This window comes from Manis pentadactyla, chromosome 11 (assembly GCF_030020395.1).
Source record: "Manis pentadactyla isolate mManPen7 chromosome 11, mManPen7.hap1, whole genome shotgun sequence".
In the NCBI taxonomy this organism is placed as follows: domain Eukaryota; kingdom Metazoa; phylum Chordata; class Mammalia; order Pholidota; family Manidae; genus Manis; species Manis pentadactyla.
This window is the reverse complement of record NC_080029.1, coordinates 32,279,846-32,306,389: the sequence shown is the minus strand read 5'-3', so window position 1 is coordinate 32,306,389 and position 26,544 is coordinate 32,279,846. Positions and strand designations below refer to the sequence as shown.

Sequence of the window (26,544 nt, the reverse complement as noted above, 5' to 3'; positions counted from 1 at the left end):
ACAATCTCCCTCAGATACCCAGTCCTTGAAAACACTGCTGTTTATACCGTATTTTTTATTAGTAATACAAGGATAGAAGGAACTTCACTTAAACGTTTTGTTAATTATCAGAATGAGGAAGTGCGGGAGAAAAGTGGTTTAGTATGGGGAAGGAATGATTAATTTTGGTCAAGGTGAGCTTGTTTTTAAAGTGTACTTTTTAATATCTATTTTAGTCGTACTCTATGGAATCTTGTAAAACATTCATATAAAGATTTTAAGTAAAATGGTCTCCCTTAACCCAACTCGGTTTTGATCTCCATCTTTTTTCTTCTTTAATCTCTTTCCCCAAAGTAAGAACTGTTACCAGTTTGGGGTATGTCTTTCTATTTTTTTTTCTTTACCTTTATTGACAGGTGTTTGTATCTATAAGATACATGTATGTAAGATTTCACGTTAAACTTCAACAAATGCGTATTTTACAAATATGGTGTATTGTACTTACTTAGAAACTTGACCTTTTATGCTTACAAATGGGTCTTGGAACTTTTTGTCAATATGTAGAGATATACCTTATTCTGTCTGCTTGCTCTGTAAATCTCGAAGTATGTTAAGATTCCATAGTATATGAGATTCCATAGATTACTCACAGGTAGGTCACAGGTATCAATCATTTTACTGCACGTATTTTGTATTTTGTGACAATCATTCCTTACCCCTGTGGTTCTCAAATGGGGGATGAACATCAGGAGACATTTTCTGTTTGTCCAGCTGGAGTGGTGGGGTTACTGGCATGTAGTGGGTAGGAGCCAGAGATGCTTCTAAGCTATGATGCACATGAAAACCCCGCAACAAGAAATTTTTCTGGCTTAAAATGTCAGTGGTGCTGAGGATGAAAACCCCTGCTCTATCCTAAGGCAGAGCAGAGTTTTTCTCTTATGACTCTGTTTTCTTCTGTAAGTTTTTATATATGTATTTGAGTTTTTCTCTAATTCCTCTGTGGGTGTGTGTTTGTGAATGATATGTGCATAATTATTGTTCTCCGAACAGTGTCACTCTAAGTATTTCATCCATTCTTGACCCATTAATCTGAAACGCTACATTTATCATGTACTAGTTTCTCACACAGTCTGTTTTTGGACTGTCTTTTGTTCTATGGCCTAATTTTCTGTTTTGCTGGACCAATAACCGCAATGTCCTATATTAAATATATATTATACTTTGATATCTAATAAATACTCCCTCATAACTATTATTATTATTATTGGAACTTGTATACTTTATTGGCTCACATACTTGTTATTTAAAAACAATATTTTGGGGCTAGTCTTACAATAGCTTTTCCAGATTAACTTTAGAATCAGCATGTCAAATAGTTTTTTTAAGTGTCTTTACTGAGGTGTAATTCACACAATCATTTTTAAAGTGTACAATTCAGTGACTTTAGTATATTCACAGTTGTGCACCATCGCCACAATCTAATTTTAGAACACTTTTACACCCCCAGAAGAAACCCATACGTATTAGCCATAATTCTCCATCTCATTCCCCAATATCCTAGCTCTAGGCAGCCACTAATCTTTCTGCCTTTATAGATCTGAATATTTCATATAAATGGAATCATACAATCTGTGTTATTTTGTGACTGGCTTCTTTCACTCAGCATAATGTTTTCAAGGTTCACCCATGTTGTAGCATGTATCAGTAGTCATTCCTTTTTATTGCTCAATAAAAGTCCATCCTATAGTAAGTTTGTTTCACAGGGCTATAGTAACAAAGACCACAAACTGGATGGTCTAAAAGAACAGAAATGTATTCACTCCCAGTTCTGGGGGCTGTAAAGTCCAAAACCAAGGTGTCAGCAGGGCTGTGCTCTCTCTGAGGGCTCTAGAGGAGAAACTTTTCTTGCCTCTTCCTAGCTTCTGGTGGTTGCCAGCAGTTCTTGGCATTTCTTGGCTTGCGGCTAACTCTAAACTCTGCCTCTGTCTTCACGTGTCCTCCTTCGCTGAGTGTCTGTCTGCACATGTTAATTCTCTCTGTGAGTCTTTCTCTGTCTCTTTTCTCCCCTTCATGTAAGGACACCAGTTATGTTGGATTAAATGCCCACCCTACTCCTTCATGACCTCATTTTAACTTGATTGTATGTGCAAACACCTTATTTCCAAGTAAGGTCACATTCACAGGTACAGGGTGGGGTTTAGGACTTCTAAACCAATTAAAATTGGGCAAGGATCAATAGACATTTTTTGGTGGGACACAATTCAAGGCATAACTTTTGGTTATGCCATATTTTATTTAACCGTTCATTAGCTGACAGGTGTTTGAATTGTTTCTGCTTTTTGGCTCTTATGAGTAATACTGCTGTGAACTTTTGTCTGGATATGTTTTCATTCCTCTTGGATATATGCCAAGGAGGGGAATTGTTGGGTCATATGGCAACTCTGTTTAATCATTTGAGGAACTGCCAGACTATTTCCCAAAGCAGCTGCACCATTTTACATTCCCACCGGCAATGTATGATTCTCCATATTGTTGCCATCACTTACCTGTCTTTTTTATTAGAGCCATCCTAGTGTGTGTGAAGTGGCATCTTGCTGTGATTCTGATTTGTATTTCCCTAATAGCTAGTGATGTTGAGCATATTTTCATGAGCTTATTGGCCATTTGTATTCTATCTTGTTTGAAGAAATGTCTATTGAGACCCTTGTCCAATTTTAATTGGTTTGTCTTTTTATTATTGAGTTATGAGGTGGTTTTTTTTTGTATATTCTAGATTCATGCCCTTGCCAGATAGATGATTTGCAAATATTTTCTCCCATCCTGTGGGTTGTCTTTTCACTTTCTTGATGGTCAGTTCATTTTTTTTAAAGATTTTCAAAGTTAAGTTTGAAGTGAATTTGTATATTATTTTGAGTGTTTCTGTAAAATGATTAATCTTTTTTTATCATAAAAATGGGGCAGTTACAGTCCCTTCTACAGAAGATGGTTGAAAGATTAAATGAATAATGTATAAATACATGAGTATAAATACATGTAAAGTGCATGGAACATGTCGTATGCTCTGTAATTGATAGCTGTTATAATACATCTCAGCTCTTCCTGTCTTATATATCTTCAGTAAAGTTTTCATTTTTCTTCATATTGATCTTGCACATTTCTTTTTGAGTTTATACCTTGGTTTATTGCTGTATTTGGTTGTTTGGGGGTACTTTGTAAGTAATGTATATTGTTAGTATGAATGGGATTTTCTTTGTATTTTTTTTTTTTAAATAATTATTTTTTATTGAAGGGTAGTTGACGCACAGTATTACATTACATTAGTTTCAAGTGTACAACACAGTGGTAGAACATTTATATACATAATTCTAGGTTCCAGCTATCACCCTACCAGGCTGTTACAATATCTTGACTATATTCCTTATGCTATACATTACATCCCAGTTACTTATTTATTTTACCATTGGAAGTCTGTCCTTTTTTTTTTTTTTTTTTTTTTTTTTTGAGGGCATCTCTCATATTTATTGATCAAATGGTTGTTAACGACAATAAAATTCTGTATAGGGGAGTCAATGCTCAATGCACAATCATTAATCCACCCCAAGCCTAATTTTTGTCAGTCTCCAATCTTCTGAGGCATAACAAACAAGTTCTTACATGGAGAACAAATTCTTACATAATGAATAAGTTACATAGTGAACAGTACAAGGGCAGTCATCACAGAAACTTTCGGTTTTGCTCATGCATTATGAACTCTAAACAGTCAGTTCAAATATGAATACTCATTTGGTTTTTATACTTGATTTATATGTGGATACCACATTTCTCTCTTTATTATTATTATTTTTAATAAAATGCTGAAGTGGTAGGTAGATACAAGATAAAGGTAGAAAACATAGCTTAGTGTTGTAAGAGAGCAAATGTACATGATCAGTGTGTGCCTGTAGACTATGTGTTAATCCAAGCTAGACCAGGGCAATAAAACATCCACGTATGCAGAAGATTTCTCTCAGAACAGGGGGGGTGAGGTTCTAAGCCTCACCTCTGTTGATCCCCAATTTCTCACCTGATGGCCCCCCTGCGACTGTGCCTGTCTTAGGTTGTTCCTCCCTTGAGGAATCTTACCCGCCTCTGGCTAACCAGTCATCTTCCGGGGCCATACAGGGAAATGTGAAGTTGGTAAGTGAGAGGGAAGCCTTATTGTTTGAAAAGGTTAGCTTTTTACTTCTTTGCATATTTATGCCCTGTGGCTTCTATGCCCAGCATTTGTCTTGAGGTATCTTTACCACTTGGAAGAATTATGATACTCGGTAAATTTGATATGAGGCACGAATTCTATTTAAGGGTTGTAATTAGGAAGGAAGAAGAAAAGCTATAGAAGTAGCAGGCGGAAGAAAACATGGGAAGATTGATTATTTCTTTGACATATCTTCTTGTAGAGTAACTTCAGCATATATAGGTTTTAAGCTACTACTTAAATTGCGCACACACATTAACATAATAGGAGTATAGTTACATAACCAAAGCATATCTGTAATTACCAGCCATCTCCAGTGAAACCAAGAAAACCAGTTAGGCACCTTAGGCATTTGTGAAAACTTATCTATGATATGATGGATATTGTCCAACTGAACTTGAACAGTCTGAGAGAAATCAGACAAATTAAAACAACCCATTCCTGGGGACTGTTCACATGCCATATGTTCTTTTAACAGTAAATAGTCTGTAGTTCTAAGACTTTGGAGCGCTACAATTTGCACTTCTCCAAATTCTTGGTTGAGTTCCAACAGTATAGATCCAGTCAAATTTGTTTTACTGTATGCACAGGCCAGCTTAGATATCTCCTTCCTCATTCCCATGGCAAGTCCAGGAACTGGTGGGATGAGTGCATCTACAGCTGTAGCAGTGCGTGGATCTTTGTTGGGGTTTTTTGATGATCATCTTCTGGCATGAGTCTTCCAGAGAGTGCAGATGTTGGAAGTTCTTTTTCATATCGTATCTTAGTTCATTTTCGGGGTAGCCCAATTAGGCTTTGATCCTCTGTATAAACACAAACAGACCCTTTGCCTACACTTTTATATGCCCTTTATACCCTTGTGTAGGACTCATTGAAGGTCTCCACACAGGAACAGCCTTTTTTTTTTTTTTTTTGGTATCATTAATCTACACTTACATGACGAATATTATGTTTACTAGGCTCTTCCCTATACCAGGTCCCCCCTATAAACCCCTTTACAGTCACTGTCCATCAGCATAGCAAATATTGTAGAATCACTACTTGCCTTCTCTGTGTGGTACAGCCCTCCCTTTTCTCCCACCCCCCATGCATGCTAATCTTAATACCCCCCTACTTCTCCCCCCCTTATCCCTCCCTACCCACCCATCCTCCCCAGTCCCTTTCCCTTTGGTACCTGTTAGTCCATTCTTGAGTTCTGTGATTCTGCTGCTGTTTTGTTCCTTCAGTTTTTCCTTTGTTCTTATATTCCACAGATAAGTGAAATCATTTGGTATTTCTCTTTCTCCGCTTGGCTTGTTTCACTGAGCATAATACCCTCCAGCTCCATCCATGTTGCTGCAAATGATTGGATTTGCCCTTTTCTTATGGCTGAGTAGTATTCCATTGTGTATATGTACCACATCTTCTTTATCCATTCATCTATTGATGGACATTTAGGTTGCTTCCAATTCTTGGCTATTGTAAATAGTGCTGCAATAAACATAGGGGTGCATCTGTCTTTCTCAAACTTGATTGCTGCGTTCTTAGGGTAAATTCCTAGGAGTGCAATTCCTGGGTCAAATGGTAAGTCTGTTTTGAGCATTTTGATGTACCTCCATACTGCTTTCCACAATGGTTGAACTAACTTACATTCCCACCAGCAGTGTAGGAGGGATCCCCTTTCTCCACAGCCTCGCCAACATTTGTTGTTGTTTGTCTTTTGGATGGCAGCCATCCTTACTGGTGTGAGGTGATACCTCATTGTAGTTTTAATTTGCATTTCTCTGATAATTAGCGATGTGGAGCATCTTTTCATGTGTCTGTTGGCCATCTGTATTTCTTTTTTTGGAGAACTGTCTGTTCAGTTCCTCTGCCCATTTTTTAATTGGGTTATTTGTTTTTTGTTTGTTGAGGCGTGAGAGCTCCTTATATATTCTGGACGTCAAGCCTTTATCGGATGTGTCATTTTCAAATATATTCTCCCATACTGTAGGGATCCTTCTTGTTCTATTGATGGTGTCTTTTGCTGTACAGAAGCTTTTCAGCTTAATATAGTCCCACTTACTCATTTTTGCTGTTGTTTTCCTTGCCCGGGGAGATATGTTCAAGAAGAGGTCACTCATGTTTATGTCTAAGAGGTTTTCGCCTATGTTTTCTTCCAAGAGTTTAATGGTTTCATGGCTTACATTCAGGTCTTTGATCCATTTTGAGTTTACTTTTGTATATGGGGTTAGACAATGGTCCAGTTTCATTCTCCTACATGTAGCTGTCCAGTTTTGCCAGCACCACCTGTTGAAGAGACTGTCATTTCGCCATTGTATGTCCATGGTTCCTTTATCAAATATTAATTGACCATATATGTCTGGGTTAATGTCTGGATTCTCTAGTCTGTTCCATTGGTCTATGGCTCTGCTCTTGTGCCAGTACCAAATTGTCTTGATTACTATGGCTTTATAGTAGAGCTTGAAGTTGGGGAGTGAGATCCCCCCTACTTTATTCTTCTTTCTCAGGATTGCTTTGGCTATTCGGGGTCTTTGGTGTTTCCATATGAATTTTTGAATTATTTGTTCTAGTTCATTGAAGAATGTTGCTGGTAGTTTCATAGGGATTGCATCAAATCTGTATATTGCTTTGGGCAGGATGGCCATTTTAACGATATTAATTCTTCCTAGCCACGAGCATGGGATGAGTTTCCATCTGTTAGTGTCCCCTTTAATTTCTCTTAAGAGTGACTTGTAGTTTTCAGAGTATAAGTCTTTCACTTCTTTGGTTAGGTTTATTCCTAGGTATTTTATTTTTTTTGATGCAATTGTGAATGGAGTTGTTTTCCTGATTTCTCTTTCTGTTCGTTCATTGTTAGTATATAGGAAAGCCACAGATTTCTGTGTGTTGATTTTGTATCCTGCAACTTTGCTGTATTCCGATATCAGTTCTAGTAGTTTTGGGGTGGAGTCTTTAGGGTTTTTTATGTACAGTATCATGTCATCTGCAAATAGTGACAGTTTAACTTCTTCTTTACCAATCTGGATTCCTTGTATTTCTTTATTTTGTCTGATTGCCGTGGCTAGGACCTCCAGTACTATGTTAAATAACAGTGGAGAGAGTGGGCATCCCTGTCTAATTCCCGATCTCAGAGGAAATGCTTTCAGCTTCTCGCTGTTCAATATAATGTTGGCTGTGGGTTTATCATAGATGGCCTTTATTATGTTGAGGTACTTGCCCTCTATTCCCATTTTGCTGAGAGTTTTTAACATGAATGGATGTTGAACTTTGTCAAATGCTTTTTCAGCATCTATTGAGATGATCATGTGGTTTTTGTCTTTCTTTTTGTTGATGTGGTGGATGATGTTGATGGACTTTCGAATGTTGTACCATCCTTGCATCCCTGGAATGAATCCCACTTGGTCATGGTGTATGATCCTTTTGATGTATTTTTGAATTCGGTTTGCTAATATTTTGTTGAGTATTTTTGCATCTACGTTCATCAGGGATATTGGTCTGTAGTTTTCTTTTTTGGTGGGGTCTTTGCCTGGTTTTGGTATTAGGGTGATGTTAGCTTCATAGCATGAGTTTGGGAGTATCCCCTCCTCCTCTATTTTTTGGAAAACTTTAAGGAGAATGGGTATTATGTCTTCCCTGTATGTCTGATAAAATTCCGAGGTAAATCCATCTGGCCCGGGGGTTTTGTTCTTTGGTAGTTTTTTGATTACCTCTTCAATTTCGTTGCTGGTAATTGGTCTGTTTAGATTTTCTGTTTCTTCCTGGGTAAATCTTGGAAGGTTATATTTTTCTAGGAAGTTGTCCATTTCTCCTAGGTTTCCCAGCTTGTTAGCATATAGGTTTTCATAGTATTCTCCAATAATTCGTTGCATTTCCGTGGGGTCCATCGTGATTTTTCCTTTCTCGTTTCTGATACTGTTGATTTGTGTTGACTCTCTTTTCTTCTTAATAAGTCTGGCTAGAGGCTTATCTATTTTGTTTATTTTCTCGAAGAACCAGCTCTTGGTTTCATTGATTTTTGCTATTGTTTTATTCTTCTCAATTTTATTTATTTCTTCTCTGATCTTTATTATGTCCCTCCTTCTGCTGACCTTAGGCCTCATCTGTTCTTCTTTTTCCAATTTCGATAATTGTGACATTAGACCATTCATTTGGGATTGCTCTTCCTTTTTTAAATATGCTTGGATTGCTATATACTTTCCTCTTAAGACTGCTTTTGCTGTGTCCCACAGAAGTTGGGGCTTAGTGTTGTTGTTGTCATTTGTTTCCATATATTGCTGGATCTCCATTTTGATTTGGTCATTGATCCATTGATTATTTAGGAGCGTGTTGTTAAGCCTCCATGTGTTTGTGAGCCTCTTTGCTTTCTTTGTACAGTTTATTTCTAGTTTTATGCCTTTGTGGTCTGAAAAGTTGGTTGGTAGGATTTCAATCTTTTGGAATTGTCTGAGGCTCTTTTTGTGGCCTAGTATGTGGTCTATTCTGGAGAATGTTCCATGTGCACTTGAGAAGAATGTATATCCCGCTGCTTTTGGATGTGGAGTTCTATAGATGTCTATTAGGTCCATCTGCTCTACTGTGTTGTTCAGTGCTTCCGTGTCCTTACTTATTTTCTGCCCAGTGGATCTATCCTTTGGGGTGAGTGCTGTGTTGAAGTCTCCTAGAATGAATGCATTGCAGTCTATATCCCCCTTTAGTTCTGTTAGTATTTGTTTCATATATGCTGGTGCTCCTGTTTTGGGTGCATATATATTTAGAATGGTTATATCCTCTTGTTTGACTGAGCCCTTTATCATTATGTAGTGTCCTTCTTTATCTCTTGTTACTTTCTTTGTTTTGAAGTCTATTTTGTCTGATATTAGTACTGCAACCCCTGCTTTCTTCTCACTGTTGTTTGCTTGAAATATGTTTTTCCATCCCTTGACTTTTAGTCTGTACATGTCTTTGGGTTTGAGGTGAGTTTCTTGTAAGCAGCATATAGATGGGTCTTGCTTTTTTATCCATTCTGTTACTCTGTGTCTTTTGATTGGTGCATTCAACCCATTAACATTTAGGGTGACTATTGAAAGATATGTACTTATTGCCATTGCAGGCTTTAAATTCGTGGTTACCAAAGGTTCAAGGTTAGCCTCTTTAGTATCTTACTGCCTAACTTAGCTCGCTTATTGAGCTGTTATATACACTATCTGGAGATTCTTTTCTTCTCTCCCTTCTTGTTCCTCCTCCTCGATTCTTCATATGTTGGGTGTTTTGTGCTGTGCTCTTTCTAGGAGTGCTCCCATCTAGAGCAGTCCCTGTAAGATGTTCTGTAGAGGTGGTTTGTGGAAAGCAAATTCCCTCAGCTTTTGTTTGTCTGGGAATTGTTTAATCCCACCGTCATATTTGAATGATAGTCGTGCTGGATACAGTATCCTTGGTTCAAGGCCCTTCTGTTTCATTGTATTAAATATATCATGCCATTCTCTTCTGGCCTGTAGGGTTTCTGTTGAGAAATCTGACATTAGCCTGATGGGTTTCCCTTTATAGGTGACCTTTTTCTCTCTAGCTGCCTTTAACACTCTTTCCTTGTCCTTGATCTTTGCCATTTTAATTATTATGTGTCTTGGTGTTGCTCTTCTTGGATCCTTTCTGTTGGGGGTTCTGTGTATTTCCGTGGTCTGTTCGATTACTTCCTCCCCCAGTGTGGGGAAGTTTTCAGCAATTATTTCTTCTAAGATACTTTCCATCTCTTTGCCTCTCTCTTCTTCTTCTGGGACCCCTATAATACGGATATTGTTCCTTTTGGATTGGTCACACGGTTCTCTTAATATTGTTTCATTCCTGGAGATCCTTTTGTCTCTCTCTCTCTGTCAGCTTCTATGCGTTCCTGTTCTCTGATTTCAATTCCATCAATGGCCTCTTGCATTCTATCCATTCTGCTTATAAACCCTTCCAGAGTTTGTTTCATTTCTGCAATCTCCTTTCTGGCATCTGTGATCTCCTTCCGGACTTCATCCCATTTCTCTTGCGTATTTCTCTGCATCTCTGTCAGCATGTTTATGATTCTTATTTTGAATTCTTTTTCAGGGAGACTGGGTAGGTCTGTCTCCTTCTCTGGTGTTGTCTCTGTGATCTTTGTCTGCCTGTAGCTTTGCCTTTTCATGGTGATAGGAATAGTCTGCAGAACTGGGACGAGTGACGGCTGGAAGGACTTCCTTTCTTGTTGGTCTGTGGCCCTCCTCTCCTGGGAGAACAGCGACCTCTAGTGGCTCATGCTGCGCAGCTGCGCGCAGACAGGGCTTCTGCTTCCTGCCCGGCTGCTATGGAGTTAATCTCCGCTGTTGCTGTGGGCGTGGCCTGGCTCGGGCAGCTACTCCAAGATGGTGGAGTCTCGTTGGAGCAGGAGTGGCTGGGAGGCTATTTATCTCCGTAAGGGGCCTCCCTGCTCCCTGCAGCCCAGGGGTTAGGGTGCCCAGAGATCCCGGATTCCCTTCCTCTGGATTAAGTGACCCGCCCTGCCCCTTTAAGACTTCCAAAAAGCACCCGCCAGAACAAAACAACGCCCACCAAAAAAAAAAAAAGAAAAAAAAATTTTTTTAATTAAAAAAAAAAAAAAAAGTTTTTAATTAAAAAAAAAAAAAAGGTGGTCGTTCGTTTTTCTTTATTCTCCGGTGCCAGCCTCAGGCCTCTGCTCACCAGTCTTTCTGCCCTGTTTCCCTAGTATTGGGGTCCCTATCCCTTTAAGACTTCCAAAAAGCGCTCGCCAAAACAAAACAGCAAAAAAGCAAAAAAAAATGGTCGCGCGCTTTTCTTATGTCCTCTGGCGCCCAGCCTCCAGTGCCTGCTCACTGTTCTTGCTGCCCTGTTTTCCCAGTATCGAGGGCCCTGCACTCTGGCCCGGATGGCTGGGGCTGGGTGTTCGGCAGTCCTGGGCTCCGTCTCCCTCCCGCTTTGCCTGCTCCTCTCCCGCCGGGAGCTGGGAGGAGGGGCGCTCAGCTCCCGCGGGGCCGGGGCTTGTATCTTACCCCCTTCGCGAGGCGCTGGGTTCTCTCAGGTGCGGATGTGGTCTGGATATTGTCCCGTGTCCTCTGGTCTTTATTCTAGGAAGGGTTGTCTTTGTTATATTTTCATAGATATATGTTGTTTTGGGAGGAGATTTCCGCTGCTCTACTCACGCCGCCATCTTCACAAATCTCTTTTTCTTTGTATTTTTATAGTGGGTTTAGAAAGCTGTTGGTTTTATGTTCATAAACTTTCAAAATTGGAAGTTGTAAAAGTTATAACATGTTCACTTATCCAGATGATTCTGATAGCCATTCTGTTAGGAACTGTGGTTCTTTTCGCTTCTGCCTTCTTCTGCGCTGATTTGGATCTTCTTTCACTCTTGGCTCTACTATTGTGTCTTCTGATGGGTCTTCCTCCCTCTAGCCCTGCTCTTCTCTAGTCTAGCACCCACACAACCTCCATGGTTCTTTGACATATGAGTCTCATTCTATCACTCCTCTTAGAAGTCTGTTATTATCTCTCCATTAACTATATAAGGTTGTATGTTGTAGGGTAATATAAGGCCCCTTATGACTTGACCTGTACCTACTCATTCCAGCATCATCTCTATTTCCTTACTTGCACATTATGCTCTAGCAAGTTCTTTCCAGTAGAAATATAATGTGATGTCCATAAATGAAGTTTTCTAGTAGCCATGTTAAAACTATAAAAAGAACAATGTGGATTTAATATTAATAACATTTTACTTAACCCAGTATATCCAAAATACTATTTCAACATAGATATAAAAAATATGGAATTATAGAGATAGAAGGCACAGTAGAGGTTCTAGGGATTAGAGGAAGGGGGAAGTTCTTGTTTAGTGAGTACAGAGTTTGTGTTCAGGATGATGAAATGCTTGAAATGGATGGTGGTGATGGTTGCACAACTTCATGAATGTAGTTAATGCCACTGAATTGTATACTTAAAAATTGTTAAAATGGTCAATTTTGTGTTATGCATATTTTACTACAATAAAAAGTTCACCTGAAGAAAATCTATGGAAATTATCAATAATGTGTTTTCACTTTTTTTTATAATACAGTATATGTTAAATTTGCTTGAACTTTTTCACCTATACCATGATGCTTCATGCCTTTGTACCCCTGCTCACGCTGTTCCTTCAGCCTGGAGTGCCCTTCTCCTTTTTGCCCAGTGCACCTGGAGAACATTGCTGATGGGTTTTTAAAATTATTATTATTTATTTTTTTATTTTGTTATCATTAATCTACAATTACATGAGGAACATTATGTTTACTAGACCCCCCCTCACCAAGTCCCCGCCACAGACCCCATTAGTCACTGTTCATCAGCATAGTAAGATGCTGTAAAATCACTACTTGTCTTCTCTGTTGCACAGCCCTCCCCATCGTTGCTGATGTTTTAATGCCAGTACCATCTCAGATAATGATCTTTCTCAGCGTTTCTCTTACTACTGCCCCACTCTTTGCTCTTTGCCAGCCCTGTCCTTGTGTGTGCTGCTGTTGTTCTCAACTGTATTGCAACTCCCTCATTGCATGTATCTCTACTTTTCTGCATCCTGAATTTTTGAAAGCAGATTGTGCCTTTTAACTCTTTTTACCCAGAGTTTAGCACAATGTCTGGCTTATTGAAAGTGCTATATACGTTTGCTGAATGAATTCTTTGGCTGGAAAAAACTCATACAAAACCTCTCCATATAGAAATGAATTAATAAGTTTTTCAGATGTTGCCAAAAGTTCCCTCATATGGAGGTACTTGGCTTGTTCCTTCAATTTTCCTGTGAGGGTTTTCTTTACATGGGCCACACAGGATAAAGAATAAATAAGGAACCTGACTGCATGCCTGGGAACCCTTTATCTGAGGGATTCCTTCTCAGTTGGAAACGAATCAATAATTTGTCTTAAGCTTTTTCTATTTTAATGTAGCCTCATTTCAATGTTATTAAATATGGAGATAGTATGAAATGCAAAAATAAAAATTTAAAACTAATAAAAACACATTAGAAGGTGTTACTTTCTTTGAAAACAAAAATTCCCTCTTCTATACAAAGTCATGTGTAAGTTGAGAGAAGGCACAATCAAGATGCAAACTGATCTCAAACATTTGGCTGAAACAGGATGAAGACAGAAGTGTAAAGTTTTGGATTTAAGTGCAAAATATAAATTATAACTATATAAAATGGGGAACTTGATTTGGTATCAGTGAATTTTAATACGCCACAAGCTTTATATGACCCATCAGTGTGATTCTACTACTCAAAAACATATCATCTCATACAGCATTAATAAAATACACAGTCCAGACACTGGGAAGTAATAGTATCAGTGTAGTCCACACCAATTAGACCATATTTCTCAAGTATTGAATACATACCTGGGTACCACATTTTAAGAGATACATTGACAAAGTTGAAGCTGTTTAGATGGATCTAGCCACAGCGGTGAATGGTTTTATAAACTAGGTCACAGGAAGACTGGTTGGGTTAAGTAGGGTGTACTAAGGGGGCGGGGTCAGAGTCCTAAGAGCTGTCTTCCCATGTTTCACAAGCTCTCAAGAGAGCATAAACACTGTTGGCATTTCAGAGGCCAGACTGAGTATCAAAGAGAACAGTTTTATTTAGGGAACTTATACAGAATACAAGGATTTTTCTACAAAAACTTCTTCTTAAAGTAATGAACTGTTTTCCTAGAAGTATTCTGTTAGAGACCAGGTCATGATCTGGCAGGATTACAATGGAAAGGAATCTTGAGTTGTGTGGGAGCTAAATTTGGCTCCTAAATGTTAACTCTGATTCTTAATTTTCCTTTTATAGGAGTTCTGTGGTTTGTAGAACTCAGTAGTAGTAATAGCCAACATTTACTGAGTACTAAAATGCTAGTTAATATGCTAAGTGAAGTAGGTATATTGATCATCTTATTCGTAAGTCTCACAATATTCCTATGTAGTAGCTACTATCTACCATTTTACCAATAAGGAAACTGAGGCATAGAGAAGTTCAGTAAATTGCTTAAGGCTGTATGGCTAGCAAGTGGCAAAGGCTGGATTTGAAGCTGGCGTTTTTGTCTCTAGGGCCCCTGTTGTTCTGCCGTTCTACTTTATGCTACACTCTGAACACTTCAACATATTTGTTTAATTCATTAAAATGTCACATGTTTCAGGAATATAATCATTTGTCCTAAGTGTTAAATTGGATACTTACATTGCCTGTCTCTAAAAAGCACCATTAAAAAAGCTTCTGTTTTTCTGATATGGGTATACTCATAGAACCTGAAATTTTTAATTTATATACCCCTCCAACCCTTAAGCAACCATTATTATCATTTTGATGTTCAATAATTTTATACAGTTAAAAATAAATAAGAATGGCAGATCATTTCTGACACAGGAAATGGTGAAGTATTGAAAAGTTTGGATCCTAGAGCAATCCCTTAGCGAGGTATCTTAGTCTGGGCTGCCGTAATAGAATACCACAGACTGAGTGGCTTACAAAAAATGAATTTACATCTCACAGTTCTGGAGGCTGAAATTCCCAGATCATAGTGCCAGCATGGTTGGGTCCTAATGAGAACACTCTTCTGGGTTGCAGACTGCCAAATTTTTGTTGTTTCCTCACATAGCAGACAAAAAAAACAAGCTTTCTCATGATTTTTGTAAGGGCTCTAATCCCATTCATGAGGGCTCCACTCTCATGACCTCATTTAATCCTGATTACCTTCCAAAAGCCCCACCTTCTGGCGCCATCACAGTGGGGGACAGGGTTTCAACATATGATTTTGGAGGGATACAAACGTTCGGTCTATAACACAATACTTGACTTCTCTCCTAACTCGATATTGAACCATACTTGTCCTTTATAGCATCAAAGCTCAGTAAGGGGAAAATGTTTTTTCATTTGCACGAACAGGCTATTATAATTTGATGATTGAATTAAAGACATTTATCATAGAATGTTAACATAATACCTCAAATTGAGTTTTATTCATTCAATATCTATTTACTGTTCTCAGCTGTGTGCTAGTTGTCGGGGAGCAGAGTAGTGAAGCAGCCCGTTAAGGCTCCTGTTTTCATGGGATTTACATTCTGCTGGCAAAGACACAATGAATGAGCCACCAGTCATTTATCAGGTCAACAGGAGAAAAATCAAATATGCCTGAATTTTGATAAATGCATATACCTGTGTAACCCAAGTCTCATCAAGAAATGAAACTTTACTAAAATTCCAGAAAGTTCCCTCATGCTTAAAATGCTTTCCCTAGAATCTGGCATGACTCGCTCCTTCTTGTCAGTCAGCATTCAGTTTAAATGTCTCTTCCCTGTACGTCCCTCCCCCAGAGACAACTACTGTTCAGATTTTTTTTAGTTTGAGCTAAATGGAACATATAATATCTTTTTTGTATCTGGCTTCTTTCGCTCAATGGAATGTTGAGATTCATCTATGTTCAGCATGTATCAGTAATTTCTTCCCTTTTTGCTGAGTAGTATTCCACTGTAGTATTCCATTCCTGGGCTGTTTCTGGTTTTGGGCCATTATGAATAAAGCTGTTACGAACATTTTTATACAAGTCTTTTTGTGGACAGATTTAATTTATTCAACTTGAGACTCAGAGAACTGTGCCAAATCTGACCTTGATCTTACAAATCTTCATTGTGTAGCTATTGAGTTTCTCAGTCCATCCTCCATGTCTGTGCTGTTTTCTACCTCTTTATCTCTGTGCTACATACATTCTGGGTGACTTCCTCAGATTTATCTTCAGTTCAATATCTCTCTCTCTGTACGTCTGATCTACTGTTTAATCTGTCTATTGAGTATTGAGTTTAAAAATTTTAACAAATATTTTTCACATCTAGAATTTCTACTTTTTGTTGCCTCCTGCTTTATGTTTTAGATTTTATTTTAATTTTCCTTAAAGTTCTTACTTTAAAATGCCTTTCGTATCTCAGATATAGACATTTTTGTTTGATGGCTCTGTAAACTATTTTTACTGGCTTTAGAGTTTTTTGGGTTTTGATTTATTTGTGAGCTCTCTTCTGGGAACCGATCTCCCATGGAAGTCTACACATTTCCTGTGTTGCAGAAACATAAATATATATGTAACAGTTCTATGATTGACTCTGTCTGGTTCCAACAGAATTCACCGATTCTACACACTTTAATTTTAGTTTCTTGGCTTAGAGTTTCCTTTTGTGAAGGTAATGTGAACTGGGGCCCTGTTCCAGTCCAGAGTGTAGACTTGAGGGTCTGGCCTGGCATGGGGGATTCTGTTCATACTTTGTGCCTTGGGCAGGTGGCTGCTCATCGGCAAGGCAGCACTCTCCAGGATCCCAGCTGTGCCCTGGGTCTGTGGCCGAGACTTCTGTCCCTGGGCTGGCAATGTACCCCAGCACTGAGCCTGGTATGAGTTCTGGTCTTTGCCCAGCTTTATCTCCCGCCCACTGTGGGTTCCCCTCTTCCATTTCTGGCACCTAATGATTTCCCTTTCTTCTGTTTGAGTTTACTTGTGTTTTACACTTTTATCTTTTAATGCTTTCTCCAGCATTTGTATTTTGTAGAGTGGCAAAGGGAAGGGTTTTTGTATCTTAGATTTTTTTAAACTAGAAATCTCTCTGCAAGTTCTTTGACCTCATTAAGCCTTAGTTTCTTCTTCATTAAAAGTACTGCTAAAAGTACTTATGAGTACTTTGCACAGTTTCTGCAATAGAGTAAATATTTTTAAAATAGCGTAGCCATTTTATTGTTTCCATTAGTAGTGTAATGCTTGTTGTGAGTCTGTATTTTCCTCTCTAGTGCCAAATATTTCTGTAGGCATGATTATAGCTCAGCATTGCTGTAAATACTGTTATTTTTTTAAATTTGTGTTGGAGCTTTTGAAAGATGATAATAATAGTACACATTCAATAGGAAACCTTCAACCATAAAGAAATGTAGGAGGGGTTTAGCAGATCACTGTGTCTTTGGGCTGTATAGATTTTAGGGTAGAGCCCAGAGTGTTTTTGTTTGGCTGCCACAATGGTTTAAAAACTAAATTGTTGCTGACATTTAGAAATGGTGACGTTTCACATAAAATTCAGATATCTGACTTCTCTTGAATGAACAAGTAACTTGAATAGTCAAGTTACCACACTGGGCACTTCTTCCACAACAGGACCCATCAGTTTGTGCAGAATAGCTGCTGTTTCATATTTTCTCTCAGTCACTGAGGCCAAGGGCCACTTACTATATTGTTACGCATTTACAGATGTTTTTTAAATAGTACAGAAATAGTACTATATACCTATTTCTCTGTCAGAAATAGGAAAACGAAAGATAGATGGAGAAAACCACATGTTATTAAATAGAAAAGAGGCTCTTGTGGTAGAAATGAAGAGCTCCTACATATTTAATAGGGTATCTGTGTCTGTTTTCTTGAACTTGGCTTGCTTCACTTATCTGTGTTATCCTGTCATGAACCCCGTGGGCATTTCAATTTGCAGCCTCCTTCCGAGCATCTTGGATCTCTTTTTAAGTCCTGTATTTTTTTTTTTTTCTGTACTACTCCATCTTCCCTTTTGCACTGCCCTAGCTTACCCACAATAACTGAGTTTGTTATGGAGAACTACTTAGACTTCTGGAGCAATGGAAAATCCATGTTTACTCAAGCCTCTTTGCTCCATCCCCAACTGCCCCCACCTTCCGGAAAAGTGAAAAAAATCTCTGCACTAACTTGCTGATGATTGAATTTTTAAATTGAAAACTAGAAGTTTGCATTCAGCTGTTAGAAACTGAAAGTTTAAAGTGCAAACACCTTGAGGAAGATGCATTAATTAAAATTTACATCAGCAAGTCAGAGTGGGAGTCTAGCTTATTCTGTCTTGATTGATATGATTTTATATGATTTAGAGAGCCCTGGGCAACTGGTAGGGCAAGGGAACTTAAGGGTGAAAATGGAGATAGAGATGGAGTACAGAATGAACAAAAGTGATAAAATTAAAATATCACTGTATCACTCATGTGGAAATATGTAGCAGTTTTTTAAGTTTGTGGGTACAAGGATTATAAATGGAATACTTTTTAGGGAAAACTTCTTTCCATATAGATTTAAATTCTGAATGTAAATATATTTGTTTTGCAGGTTGTGGCATAAATGATATGCTTTCCTAAACAGCAGAAAAGTTGAAGATGTCTAGACACTTAGTGGCTTTGACAGTGACCGCCCTTCTTGGCGTGGCTGTGGGGGGGTTTGTCCTGTGGAAAGGTATCCGGCACCGGAGAAGTAAATCGAGCCGTGTGTCCCAGCGGTGGCACCAGCAGAAAGCACCAGACAGGAGAGAGCTGCCCGCCGTGGACAAGGATGAGGTGCACTCCAGTGCCCCTGGAGCCTCATGGGAGGAGAGGATCCTCAAAGCAAAGGTGGTGACTGTGTCTCAGGAGGCAGAGTGGGATCAAATCGAGCCCTTTCTTAGGAGTGAGTTGGAAGATTTTCCAGTACTTGGAATTGACTGCGAGTGGGTAAGTTAAAAAGCAAAAAGAAAACAAAAATCTTCTCTGTTTTTCCAAATTGGGACATGAAACAGTCAAGTAGAGGAAAAGATGAAAGGAGAATTCAACTTTCTTGATTTTAGCAAAAGTTCCTTCTCAGGATAGGAGAGTGCTTATGATCATGGATTCTGGGTCAGACCCATGAGTACCATTTTCACCATTTGTCATTCTGTGAACTTGGACAAGCTACATAACCTCTCAGAGTATTTGCTGGTAATAGGATGTGATGGTTTCTACCTTCCAGGGCTTTTTAAGGATTCAAATTGATAACCCCAATAAAGAATTCAGCCACTATTAATACACTTAATAGTATTTTCATAAGGATACCATAGAGAAGATAGTTTAGGATATCTACTTAAATGGGAATTATTATTCAAATTAGGGTTTTAAAAGAATTAAAATTTGAAACATTGTTACTCTAAGACAGATCTTTAGCTATTCTGTTTGCATTGTTTCATTTAAATTTCTTAATAATCTTATGTAGGAAGCTGCTATTGTTATCCTCACGTTACAGTTAGGAAACGAGGCATAAAAAGCTTTAGTTACTTGGCCAAGGCCACAAAGCAGGTAACCAGCATTTGAGCCCAAGTCTTTTTTATCCATCTGGTGGAGTTTTCTACTAGCTCTTACTCTGGGGGAGTTGTTGCATAGTTGTGATGATGATACTATGGTACACCTATACTCCTGTCATTTGGATTCATGGTGAACTTTAATCTCCTTGAAATAGAAGATATTATAAAATATAAATAAATCATAGTTATCTCTTATTAATTCAGCATAATCCTTGCCAAGATTCTCTGAAATACATCTCCTGGATATCTAGAATATAGCCAAGAGCCAAGAAATGTAACCAAAAGAGGCCCTAAGCAGAATAGCTGTCATAAAATCATATCACAGGTTGGTAAAGGGCCTACCAGATGCCAGTACAATAATGACCAAGAAGAGAACACCTGACGGTGTGGGGAAAGTTTGGTAGTCACGCAAGACCTTATACCTTAGCTACTGAAGTTTCTTTATACCAACATTGTGGTAGTTTATACCAATGACTGTGGGCCATGAAGAAAGGATTGGGCACTTTTTGTCTATTCTGTGTGAGAAATTATATAATTTAAGGAATATTTACATCTATATCATTTAAAAAATAGTTGCACTAACAAGAAGAGAACATTAATAAGCAACTTTAGTAGATTAGGAAAATTCACATTTGCCAAACACCTTGATATTCCAATTATATGAAGTATAACTGCAGTAACAACAGTGTAGTCTGAAATGAAGAGTAACAGAAATTGATTTAATAATAATATGCTTAATTACTATAGAAGAGGCATGGATATGTTAAAGTGGCAAATGATTTAAAACCCACTTCATTTTGACATGTATTGAGCTCATGCAGGAGGCCACATCTCCCTTGATGGTGATTGCATTTACCTGATTACTACCACAGAAACACTTTATAAAAATATCATCCTTGTTAGTTCCAGTCTTCCATTTCTGTTTCCCTTTCTCTTTCATTCACTTTTTTTTAATTAAGGTATCATTGATATACACTCTTATGAAGGTTTCACAAGAAAAACAATGTGGTTACTACATTCACCCGTATTATTGGGTCCCCACCCCACACCCCATTGCAGTCACTGTCCATCAGTGTAGAGTGAGATGCCACAGAGTCAGTACTTGTCTTCTCTGTGTTATACTGTCTTCCCTGTGACCTCCCCCACACCTTGTGTACTAATCATAATACCCCTCAATCCCCTTCTCCCACCCTCCATACTCACCCTCCCCCACCACTCCCCTTTGGTAACTACTAGTCCTTTTTTGGAGTCTGTGAGTCTGCTGCTGTTCTGCTCCTTCAGTTTTGCTTCATTGTTATACTCCACAAATGAGGGAAATCATTTGGTATTTGTCTTTCTCTGCCTGACTTATTTCACTGAACATAATACCCTCTAACTCCATCCATGTTGTTGCAAATGGTAGGATTTGTTTTCTTCTTATGACTGAATAATATTCCATTGTGTATATGTACCACATCTTCTTTATCCATTCATCTACTGATGGACACTTAGGTTGCTTCCATATCTTGGCTATTGTAAATAGTACTGTGATAAACATAAGGGTGCATATACCTTTTTGAATATGTGATCCTGTTCTCTTAGGGTAAATTCCTAGGAGTGAAATTCCTGGGTCAAATGGTATTTCTATTTTTAGTTTTTTGAGGAACCTCCATACTGCTTTGCACAATGGTTGAAGTAATTTATATTCCCACCAGCAGTGTTGGAGGGTTCCCCTTTCTCCGCATCCTTGTGAGCATTTTTTGTTCCTAGTCTTTTCGATGTTGGCCATCCTCACTGGTGTGAGGTGATACCTCATTGTGCTTTTAATTTGCATTTTTCTAATGATTAGCAATGTGAAGCTCTTTCCATGTGCCTGTTAGCCATCTGAATTTCTTCTTTGGAGAAGTGTCTATTCAGATCCTCTGCACATTTTTTAGTCGGGTTATATGCTTTTTGGTTGTTGAGGCACGTGAGCTCTTTATATATTTTGGATGTAAGCCCCTTATCATATATGTCACTTATGAATTTATTCTCCCATACTATAGGATGCCTTTTTGTTTTGATGGTGTCCTTTGCTGTACAGAAGCTTTTTAGTTTGATATAGTCCCACTTGTTCATTTTTGCTTTTGTTTCCCTTGCCCGGGGAGATATGTTCATGAAAAAGTTGCTGATGTTATATTCAAGAGAGTTTTGCCTATGTTTTCTTCTAGGAGTTTTATGGTCTCGTGTCTTACATTCAGGACTTTGATCCATTTCAAGTTTACTTTTGTGTATGGAGTTAGACACTAATCCAGTTTCATTCTCTTGCATGTAGCAGTCTAGTTTTGCCAACACCAGCTGTTGAAGAGGCTGTCATTTCCCCATTGTATATCCATGGCTCCTTTATCATATATTAATTGACCATATATGCTTGGGTTAATATCTGGACTCTCTATTCTGTTCCACTGGTCTATGGGTCTGTTCTTGTGCCAGTACCAAATTGTCTTGATTACTGTGGCTTTGTAGTAGAGCTTGAAGTTGGGGAGCGTAATTCCCTTACCTTTATTCTTCCTTCTCAGGATTGCTTTGGCTATTTGGGATCTTTTGTGGTTCCATATGAATTTTAGAACTGTTTGTTCTAGTTCATTGAAGAATGCTGTAGGTATTTTGATAGGGGTTACATTGAATCTGTAGATTGCTTTAGGCAGGGTGGCCATTTTGACTATTAATTCTTCCTACCCAAGAGCATGGGATGAATTTCCATTTATTAGTGTCCTTTTTAATTTTGCCCAAGAGTGTCTTGTAGTTTTCAGGGTATAGGTCTTTCACTTCCTTGGTTAAGTTTATTCCTAGGTATTTTATTCTTTTTGATGCAGTTGTGAATGGAATTGTTTTCCTGATTTCTCTTTTGGCTAGTTTATCATTAGTGTATAGGAATGCAACAGATTTCTGTGTATTGATTTTCTATCCTGCAACTTTGCTGAATTCATATATTAGATCTAGTAGTTTTGGAGTGGAGTCTTTAGGGTTTTTTATGTACAGTATCATGTCATCTGCGAACAGGAACAGTTTAACTTCTTCTTTACCAATCTGGATGCCTTTTATTTCTTTGTGTTGTCTGATTGCCGTGGCTAGGACCTCCAGTACTATGTTGAATAAAAGTGGGGAGAGTGGGCATCCTTGTCTTGTTCCTGATCTTAGAGGAAAAGCTTTTAGCTTTTCACTGTTAAGTATGATGTTGGTGGTGGGTTTGTCATATATGGCCTTTTTTATGTTGAGGTACTTGCCCTCTATACCCATTTTGTTGAGAGTTTTTATTATGAATGGGTGTTGAATTTTGTCAAATGCTTTTTCAGCATCTGTGGAGATGATCATGTGATTTTTGACCTTCTTTTATTGATATAGTGGATTATGTTGATGGGTTTTTGAATGTTGTACCATCCTTGCATCCCTGGGATGAATCTCACTTCATCATGATGGATGATCCTCTTAATGTATTTTTGAATTCAGTTTGCTAATATTTTGTTGAGTGTTTTTACATCTATGTTCATCAGGGATATTGGTCTTTAATTTCTTTTTTTTGTGGTGTTGTTGCCCAGTTTTGGTATTAGAGTGATGCTGGCTTCATAGGATGAGTTTGGAAGTATTCCCTCCTCTTCAATTTTTTGGGAAACTTTAAGGAGAATGGGTATTATGTCTTCTCTATATGTCTGATAAAATTCAGCAGTGAATCCGCCTGGTCTGGGAGATTTGTTCTTGGGTAGTTTTTGATTACCAATTCAATTTCATTGCTGATAATTGATCTGTATAGATTTTCTGTTTCTTCCTGGGTCAGTCTTGGAAGGTTGTATTTTTGTAGAAAGTTGGGCATTTCTACTAGGTTATCCCATTTGTTAGCATATAGTTTTTCATAGTATTCTCTAATAATTCTTTGTATTTTGGTGGTGTCTGCAGTGATTTTTCCTTTCTCATTTCTGATTCTATTTATGTGTGTAGATTCTTTTTTTCTTGATAGGTGTGGCTAGGGGTTTATCTGTTTTTGGCATTTATTTTATCTATTTAGGGGTTTATTTTCGCAAAGAACCAGCTCTTGGGTTTATTAATTTTTTCTATTGTTTTATTCTTCTCAATTTTATTTATTTCTTCTCTGATCTTTATTATGTCCCTCCTCTACTAACTTTGGGCCTCATTTATTCTTCTTTTTCCAGTTTCAATAATTGTGACTTTAGACTGTTCATTTGGGATTGTTCTTCCTTCTTTAAATAGGCCTGGATTCTATATACTTTCCTCTTAGAACTGCCTTCACTGCGTCCCACAGATGTTGGGGTGTTGCACTGTTGTTTTCATTTGTCTCCATATATTGCTTGATCTGTTTTAATTTGGTCATTGATCCATTGATTATTTAGGAGCCTGTTGTTAAGCCTCCATATGTTTGTGAGCCTTTTTGTTTTCTTTTTACAATTTATTTCTAGTTTCATACCTTTGTGATCTTAGAAGTTGGTTGGTGCTATTTCAATCTTTTTGAATTGGCTGAGGCTCTTTTTGTGGCCTGGCATGTGGTCTATTCTGGAAAATGTTCTGTGTGCACTTGAGAAGAATGTATATCCTGCTCCTTTTGGGTAGAGTGTTCTGTAGATGTTTGTTAGGTCCATCTCTTCTAATGTGTTGTTTGGTGCCTCTGTGTACTTACTTATTTTCTGTCTGGTTGATATGTCCTTTGGAGTGAGTAGAGTGTTGAAGTCTCCTAAAATGAATGCATTGCATTCTCTTTCCCCCTTTAATTCTGTTAGTATTTGATTCACATGTCTTGGTGCTCCTGTGTTGGGTGTGTAGATATTTATAATGGTTATATCCTCTTGTTGGACTGATCCGTTTATCATTATGTAATGTCCTTCTTTGTCTCTTGTTACTTTCTTTGTTATGAAGTCTGTTTTGTCTGATACAAGTACTGCAACACCTGATTATTTCTCCCTACTGTTTGCATGAATTATCTTTTTCCATCCCTTCACTTTTAGTCTATGTGTGTCTTTGAGTTTGAAGTGAGTCTTTTGTGGCCAGCATATACATGGGTTTTGTTTTTTTATCCATTCAGTGACTCTTGTGTGTTTTGATTGGTACATTCAGTCCATTTACACTTAGAGTGATTATCGATAGGTATGTACTTACTGCCATTGTAGGCTTTAGATTCATGGTTACCAAAGGTTCAAGGGTAACTTTCTTACTATTGAACAGTTAAGTATGCTATTACAAACACAACCTAAAGGTTCTTTTTTTTCCCCTTCCTTTTTCTGCCTTCTCCATTCTTTATATATTAGGTATCATATTCTGTACTTTGTCTATGTATGCCTTTATCGACTTTGGGGGTAGTTGATTTGATTTTGCATCTTCTTACTAAATAATTGTTCCACTTTACTATGTTTTTATTTCCTCTGGTGACAGCTATTTAGCTTTAGGAACACTTGCATCTATAGCAGTCCTTCCAAAATACCAAATTTTGTGGAAGCTAAATTCTCCCAGCTTTTGTTGATCCGGAAACTGTTTAATCCCTCTTTCAAATATAAATGATAATCTTGCCAGGTAGAGTATTCTTGGTTCGAGGCCCTTCTACTTCATTGCACTAAATTTATCATACCACCCCCTCTGGCCTGTAAAGTTTCTGTTGAGAAGTCTGTTGATAGGCTGATGGGTTTTCCTTTGTAGGTGATCTTTTCTCTCTCTCTGGCTGCTTTTAATAGTCTGTCCTTATCCTTGATCTTTGCCATTTTAATTATTATATGTCTTGGTGTTGTCTTCCTAGGGTCCCTTGTGTTGGGAGATTTGTGCACTTCCATGACCTGAGAGACTATCACCTTCCCCACATTGGGGAAGTTTTCAACAATTACCTCCTCAAAGACACTTTCTATCCTTTTTTCTCTCTTCTTCGTCTTCTGGTACCCCTATAATGCAAGTATTGTTCCATTTGGATTGGTCACACAGTTCTCTTAATATTCCTTTATTTCTAGAGATCCTTTTTTCTGTCTGTGCCTCAGCTTGTTTGTATTCCTATTCTCTAATTTGTATTCCATTTTCTGTCTCCTCTACTACATCTAAACTGCTTTTTCATCCCTGCATTGTGTGTTTCATTTCAAATATTGAATTCCTTAATGATTGAATTTCAGTCCTGAATTCTACCCTGAGTTTTTGAATATTTTTCTATACCTCTGTGAGCATGTTTATGATTTTTATTTTGGAATCTCTTTCAGGAAGACTGGTGAGTTCAATTTCACTTGGTATTTGTGGGATTTTGGTTTGAACCAGGTTCCTTTGACGTTTCATATTTGTATGTGGTGCCCTCTAGTGCCCAGAAGCTCTTTTCTCTGGGCTTCACAGCCTATGGTGCTCTGTCAGGAGTCTCAGGGGAGGGCACTGTTGCCTGGGGGGAGGAAAGAGCTGTTTCCTGCTTCCTGGCTGCTGGGCCTGTCTTCATTGCCAGAACTAGTGGGCCGAGTACACAGGTATAAGCCTCTATGCTTTGCATTTGTAGCTGCCATAGGCTGGGCCTCCCTCTGGCTGGCTTGATGCCAGGGCAGGGGCTGCCAGTTTGCGAGCCAGTGACAGCCAGGAGGAAGTGTGCATATCACAGTGGCGGGCCTCAAAGCTGCATAGCCTGCCAGGGGAATAGAGTGTCTGAGCCTCCTGAAAGTTCCCAACCTCCTGGGAAGACTGTGCCTGGACAATTTTGTCCACCTGTCATTTATCCTGAGCAACCAGCTCTGTGCAATCCTTGCCCCTTTAGCAGCCCTTTCACTGTTAGGAAGTCTCTCAGACTGCCCGCCTTTCTTTTGTCCTATAGCAGCCAGATATGGATCCCTGTTGTCCATAAGGGGCTCGAATATCAGTCTCTCCAAGTATTCTGCCTTTCTTAGCTTTCCAACCCCACTAATCTCCAGAGCACCAAGCAATGTAGGTTTGTGCTCCCAGAGCAGATCTCCAGGGCTGGGTGTTCAGCAGTTTTAGGCCTGCACTCCCTCCCAGCTCCGTTTCTCTTCCACCTGCTGGTTAGCTGGGGTGGGAGAATGGCTTGGGTCCCCCCAGATCACAACTTTGGTACATTACCCTGTTCCTTGAAGTCTGTTCTTTTCTCCAGGTGTATGCCACCTGGTGCAGCCTTCTTTCCTTTTGCTTTTTTCAGGATTAGTTGTATTAACTATATTTTCTTACTACATGTAGTTTTTGGACCAGGCCTCTGTTTCACCTATCACACTGCCATCTTTAGTCTATCCTCTTTGATTCACCTTTGTGTGTTTTTTCTTGTTTTATAA

General features: G+C 38.5%; 1 protein-coding gene across 8 annotated transcripts in view; it reads left to right on the top strand.

Annotated features, from left to right (window-relative positions):
• The window catches only part of EXD2 (exonuclease 3'-5' domain containing 2), a 93,608-nt gene that overhangs the window by 39,842 nt on the left and 27,222 nt on the right, over window positions 1-26,544 (top strand). For 7 of the 8 annotated variants that reach the window (XR_008992454.1, XM_057488366.1, XM_036913382.2 and 4 more), the window contains exon 2: window positions 18,307-18,683. The exons of the other annotated variant lie outside the window; for it this stretch is intronic. Coding sequence is in view for 6 of the 7 variants with exons in the window: in XM_057488366.1 (XP_057344349.1) it covers window positions 18,354-18,683 (330 nt within the window). In the remaining variant the exon portion in view is untranslated. The remainder of the gene's footprint in view (window positions 1-18,306; window positions 18,684-26,544) is intronic. 8 annotated transcript variants of the gene reach the window in all.